Source organism: Palaemon carinicauda, chromosome 1 (genome assembly GCF_036898095.1).
Source record: "Palaemon carinicauda isolate YSFRI2023 chromosome 1, ASM3689809v2, whole genome shotgun sequence".
Classification (NCBI taxonomy): Eukaryota; Metazoa; Arthropoda; class Malacostraca; order Decapoda; family Palaemonidae; genus Palaemon; species Palaemon carinicauda.
In genome coordinates, this window is record NC_090725.1 from 17,454,294 (window position 1) to 17,461,049 (window position 6,756).

Here is a 6,756-nt window from a genome sequence, read left to right on the forward strand (position 1 = left end):
AGATAGGGTTAGGAACGAAGTGGTGAGAGTAAGAACGGGTGTAAGAAATGAGTTAGCAGCTAGAGTGGATATGAATGTGTTGAGGTGGTTTGGCCATATTGAGAGAATGGAAAATGGCTGTCTGCTAAAGAAGGTGATGAATGCAAGAGTTGATGGGAGAAGTACAAGAGGAAGGCCAAGGTTTGGGTGGATGTATGGAGTGAAGGAAGCTCTGGGTGATAGGAGGATAGATGTGAGAGAGGCAAGAGAGCGTGCTAGAAATAGGAATGAATGGCGAGCGATTGTGACGCAGTTCCGGTAGGCCCTGCTGCTGCCTCTGATGCCTTAGATGACCGCGGAGGTAGCAGCAGTAGGGGATTCAGCATTATGAAGCTTCATCTGTGGTGGATAATGTGGGAGGGTGGGCTGTGGCACCCTAGCAGTACCAGCTGAACTCGGTTGAGTCCCTTGTTAGGCTGGGAGGAACGTAGAGAGTAGAGGTCCCCTTTTTTGTTTTTGTTTCATTTGTTGATGTCGGCTACCCCCCAAAATTGGGGGAAGTGCCTTGGTATATGTATGTATGTATAGTTTGGAACAGCTGTGTTTTATGATAATTTCATTGCAATATTAAAACAAAAATAAAAATGAAATAATCAATAAAATAAATTTATTGTTTTAGTGAGACACATATAGGATTTATAGAGAGAAATAAATGTAACCTAATGTATATCAATCAAAATTACACTTAGATTACACTTAAAAATTTATGAGAGAGTTCTAGCTAGTCCTAAATCTACATTAATTAAATCCTGATCAATGAATTCCTAGGCTACACTGAAAATGCTACTCTAAAGGTTCTACAAAGCTAAGTTTATGAAAATATATGTATAAATTACCTTACAAAAGTCTACAAGTTTGTATAAATTGTATTTCATAGTTTATCAGTTAGAAAATTACTGGAGATAACATCTCTTCAAGAACAGTTATTCTTTAAAAACTTTTAGTTCTGAATCATGGTTCATCATTCTTCAATGCAGTACGTATCTTTATTACCACTACCTCTGTAATCTTAATTTCGACGATATCGTAAATCACAGTTCATGTAAATCTAATACTTGCTGCAATAAAACATAAGCTGGACGGATTGCATTTCAGGGTAAGTGTAGACGATGTCATTCCGCCATGAAATTATCCATAGCTTGGTCTAGGGCAGACAGTTTTGTATTGCTTCTTCGTTTCCGTTTCAGTTTCAGTAACGTTGACCTGTTCGGTCTGCACCTCAACTGTGGTTGAGTAAACGGTTTCGGTGTTGGTTAGAGTTGTTGGAACAATTTCGGTCTCTGTTGTGGTCTGGTATTCTGTTTCGGTGTTGGTCTGGACTTCAGTTTCTGTCGTAGTTTCGATGACTGTCGAGACCAATGTTTCGATGAGAGTGGTGGTGGATTGCACCGTTTCCGTTGTAACTTCCTGAAAGAACCATTGAACAAAAGACACATTTTTATATGATTGTTTGTAAATAATGGATTAGAGAATATTATATCCATACTGCTGATAGTATTGTCAACCTGACATTTCCTGCTAAAATAATCCTCTTTTCATACAAAAAAAAAAAAAAAATGAAAATGCTTGACTATCTGGTATTAGAGAATTGGGTTAACATCTGCTGCACTATGATTTATACATTCATAAAATGTGCTGTAAAAATGAGAGAGAGAGAGAGAGAGAGAGAGAGAGAGAGAGAGAGAGAGAGAGAGAGAGAGAGAGAGAGAGAGAGTTGTCATGCTTACCGTAACATCAACGACCTCAGTGTTGGTCTTAGTGACAGTGATGGGATCGCATTTAGGTTCCGGAGCACCATAGCTTGGTCTTGGGTGGTACTGGGGGACGCTGACGGCGACTCCCACCATCACACACAATACGAAACTGGACAACATCCTGAAATGAGGAGCAAAATCATTCATGCTTTTTCCTTTCAGAAGAGATAGCTTCAGATATTAACCTGCAGGTGGGCGTTCGTACCAGCGACGTCTGGCATTTTTGGGAGAGGTCACTTTTCCGAACGCTAACCAGTCCCAACGTTGCTTAACTTTTCCCATCAAAAGATTTATAATACATTGCTAAAAAAAAAAAAAAAAAAAAAAAAAAAAAAAAAAAAAAATCATGAAGGGTGGAGACAAAGGAAAAGACAATGTCTTGGAGACAGACCATGAATTCATATGATTAGCGCCTAAGACCCTTTTCACCCAATCTAGGACCAAGGAAGACCAGGCAATAGTTGCAGACGACTTAGCCTCTAATAGCTCCCCAAACACCTCTCCCTAATCCACTGATCAATGTGATAGTGGGGCTGTGAACAGTTATGAACACTTTTTTCGAGCTGCGAATTCGGCTCGAACTTTGAAAATGAAAAATTACAGCAAAAGATAAATGGCAAAACGACAAGCACAATAGTAACTTGATGATAATAATAACAATAACAGTAAATATATCAACACAAATATAATGATAATAATTATGATAATCGCATGTTATGATAAATTGAATAGCTCAAAACTAAAGACTGAGAAAAGTATTAACTAAAAAATAATACACACGAGAAGTAACGTTAATTCATTAAGCAGGGACCTTGAAAAACAACCATCAATGTCAATAGAGACAGGCGTAACCATACCAAGAGAGAGAGAGAGAGAGAGAGAGAGAGAGAGAGAGAGAGAGAGTAAATCAATGACAAGTATATGTATGTAAAATAGATAAGATATAAGATTAAAAAGGCTTGAGGTAAGAGAGAGAGAGAGAGAGAGAGAGAGAGAGAGAGAGAGAGAGAGAGAGAGAGAGAGAGAGAGAGAGAGATAAGTATCTGTATGTAAAAATAGATAAAATATAAAATTAAAAAGGCTTGAGGTAAGAGGAAAAGGTGAGAGAGAGAGAGAGAGAGAGAGAGAGAGAGAGAGAGAGAGAGAGAGAGAGAGAGAGAGAGAGAGTGGGTGAGTCAGGAAACTGACCTACGGAAGCGACAGATGGTTCTTTAAAAGATGGAAAATGCACCAAATTACAAAACTGAAAAATCGAAGGAAAGAAACAACGACCAAAAATCGATATTTTTTTGCCGATCTCCACGAAGTAAGGAGGATGTTGTAAAGGCTGTTTTGTCAAATCATTTCGTCTAGCAAGAAGAGCGAAAGGAATTAAAGTGGCCACAAATAACGAAAGTTCTGCAATGCTAAGAATATAACATTTCGAAAATCATTTCTCTATTACCTAAAATAATATGGGGAGATGATTTCCAAAAAAATAACTTTCTAGTGAGCCTGATATACGAAACTAAATTCATGTCATCATTCAGTGAAGATGATTCTTAAATGGCTCATATATCTTCTAGGTAGAGATTTGCCTCATATATTGCAGCTTGGCAACGCGTGTCTTTGGCTCGTTCGTCAAGGTCGAGTGATATTGATGACAAAACTGCAATTGGACGCGTGCAGCGTCAGTAGGATTGATTTTCATGACATATACTGCTAAGAATAGAGACGAAATACACATACACACATACAATATATATATATATATATATATATATATATATATATATATATATATATATATGTATAATATATATATATATATATATATATGTATAATATATATATATATATATATATATATATATATATATATATGTATAATATATATATATGTATAATATGTATATATATATATGTATATATATATATATATATATGTGTGTGTGTGTATAATGTATATGTACAATTAAACATATATATATATATATATATATATATATATATATATATGTGTGTGTGTGTGTGTGTGTGTATAATTATATAATTATATATATATATATATATATATATATATATATATATGTATAATTGTATATATATATATGTATATATATGTATAATTGTATATATATATATGTATATATATATACACATATATATGTATATATATGTATAATTGTATATATATATATATATATATATATATATATATACATATATACATATATATACATATATGTATACATATATACATATATATATATATATATATATATATATATATATATATATATATATATATCCAATTGTGATTGGTGAGATCTTACCGGGGTGAAAGGGTTTGCGTATTGCTATGATCAGCAAAGCTGTACTAGTCAGGGCCATCCCACCCACATAAGGTTGGGTTACTATGGGAGATCAAAGGAAAATCTCCCAACATCTCCAATCCGTACTGGCCAACATGGTGATGAAAACTGGCTGAACCCCAGACATAAATGACATGTCTGAGGCCTTTGTCGTGCATTTGTTGTTGTTGTATATCTACATAATCCTACATACGCATAAGCAATCACAGTAAATTTTAAGCAAGGAAGCTTTGGTATTAGTCAACTATTTCTGAAACAAAGTTTGACAGGAACTGAACTCCCTGATATTCTTCTGAACATCACCAATTAACGTAACCGTTAAGAAAATCTGTTTTTCTTCGGGCTAAATATATTCGAGTGATCGTCAGTGGATGATGATTAAGTCGTTAGATGGCGAAGATTCTCCGCATTTGGCTGTTTTTAGTTACGTCATCTCCGGTGAATGACTTCCTAACAATCACGAGACCATAAAATGATTGATGGAAATTTGAAATGAAAAAGAAAAAAAAAAAAAAAAAGAACAGCTTGACTGATAAAGAAGTTTCGTCTTTTTTTAATAGATGTTCTCATCCACGAAGATGCGGTTTTCCAAGATCATTGTCTGCAGCTAAATTGATCGTTCTTCACGTTTCTCAACCATGTGTCTAAAGATAATTACTAAAGATATAACAGTACTTATACACATGTATCAGAGAAAAAGAATTAGTGATATAGTGACAGACAATATGTGATAATTAGACAGTCACTTTAATCTATTTACTTCGAGATAGTATACAAAAGGGACCACAGATGAAGAAGTAGGCCTATGTCTTCACCACATTATAATTACGTTAAACTTCATGAATTGAGCAATATCCAAAGAGAGACGCAGGTGAAAAATATAACTAATAGCTTGTCGCAATGTTGACAAACCCGCAACATTCATCAAATGCACAAACAGAACTTTCGCCTTAGCCTACTTGTGTCATGAATTCAGTTTTTTTTTTCTCTCTCTCTCTCTCACTTACTTGCGTGGCGTTACAAGCTTCTTCACAGCTATTCGAGGAATGCTTAACAATTTACCTTAACGTTCTGTTTATATAGGGAAGGCGGGTGTGGGCGGGGAGATGAAAGGGAGATGGGCGGGAACGTGGGGTAGTTAGGGCTCCACCCATGACCCATCCCCATTTTCACAGCAAACTCACGCCCACTCCTGCGGTATGTTCGTGCGGAAAAGTTCAGACCTTGGCGGCAATGGTCAATAAATATTTGCCTTTTGTTATGGTATGACGAGGATGATATAGCTTCTTTTATGCTTTCGGATGTATAGTAAGATGGAGATATTTCCCCTTAATTATAATGATTATTAAACTAATGATTATTAGTCTATACTAATAATCACTTCACATATGACAGTTATGAAAAGGTAAAAGATTCAATAATCATAAACTATGTAGATCATTATAGATAAATGGAAATTTGTAAAATGGTGAGTTTTCGAAATGATAAGCTGATATCATTTTCTTTTTTATTGAATGCTTTAATGATTGGATAAATTAATAAAGATTCTTGAATGAACGAGTATGATATAACAATCTAACACCATCAACACATTAGGAGTTACGCAAATGTATCTCTCTCTCTCTCTCTCTCTCTCTCTCTCTCTCTCTCTCTGTCTCTCTCTCTCGCATTAGTTTTCAAACTTATTTACGCAGTAATACGGAGCTTTTAAAAGCTTTGACCAGAAAACAAAGTAGTTGAATTAACTAGAGAATTTACAATGCAACCAAATATATTATCATAAGTTACACAAAACTTCAAATACATTTCAGACAAAAGATTATAATAATGATTTGTTGTTAAAAACACTAAATGAGCAATTTGTTTGCAAATCTTTATTTTATGAAAGAATACACTCATTTACGCTAACAGATTCTCTGATCATATTCAAATTCTTCAAGCCTTCTACCATCTGCTGTGTTGAGCGCCTTAAATAAAAGTGAAAGCTTATAATGTACTCGGTTAACCGAAAAAACTTTAAGATCTGATGACACGTAAATTTGGGCCTCATTACACACAATAAACAGCATTGTAGAAGTTCACATACTTGTTTGATAACGGCGTTTAAACAAATGTCACTTTGTTAATAAAAAAAGGAACACAAAACTATAAGATTAGCTGCAAATGAAAAACTTTATTAGGATAAACATCAGTTTAATTTTCGCATCAATTTCAACATCAGAATGTAGACTTATGGTTGTTGAATCCCTATTATTATTATTATTATTATTATTATTATTATTATTATTATTATTATTATTATTATTATTATTATTATTATTATTATTATTACTATCCAAGCTACAACCCTAGTTGGAAAAGCAAGATGCTATAAGCCCAGGGGCTCCAACAGGGAAAAATAGCCCAGTGAGGAAAGGAAATAAGGAAATAAATAAATAAAGAGAACAAATTAACAATAAATCATTCTAAAATAAGTAACAACGTCAAAAGACATGTCATATATAAACTATTAACAACATCAAAAACAAATATGTCATAAATAAACTATAAAAAGACTCTTGTCCGCCTGGTCAACAAAAAAGCATTTGCTCCAACTTTGAACTTTTGAA

The 6,756-nt window shown here is 34.1% G+C and overlaps 1 protein-coding gene across 1 annotated transcript; it reads right to left on the reverse strand.

Moving 5' to 3' along the window:
- Positions 1-752: 752 nt before the first annotated feature.
- LOC137641571 (endoglucanase-like) lies at positions 753-5,186 on the reverse strand. The gene is made up of 3 exons (XM_068374268.1): positions 5,155-5,186; positions 1,767-1,914; positions 753-1,446 (listed from the first exon to the last, which is right to left on the reverse strand). Exons 2-3 carry the CDS (start codon positions 1,911-1,913, stop codon positions 1,168-1,170), a joined length of 426 nt encoding a protein of 141 aa, XP_068230369.1. The 5' UTR covers position 1,914; positions 5,155-5,186; the 3' UTR covers positions 753-1,167.
- Positions 5,187-6,756: the final 1,570 nt, after the last annotated feature.

Bases quoted from the DNA above. Each gene is read 5' to 3' on its own strand.
- LOC137641571 (XM_068374268.1), bottom strand. From the start codon at position 1,913: ATGTTGTCCAGTTTCGTATTGTGTGTGATGGTGGGAGTCGCCGTCAGC. The intron at 1,447-1,766 runs GTAAGCATGACA...TGGTTCTTTCAG, and splicing joins CTGAGGTCGTTGATGTTACG to GAAGTTACAACGGAAACGGT.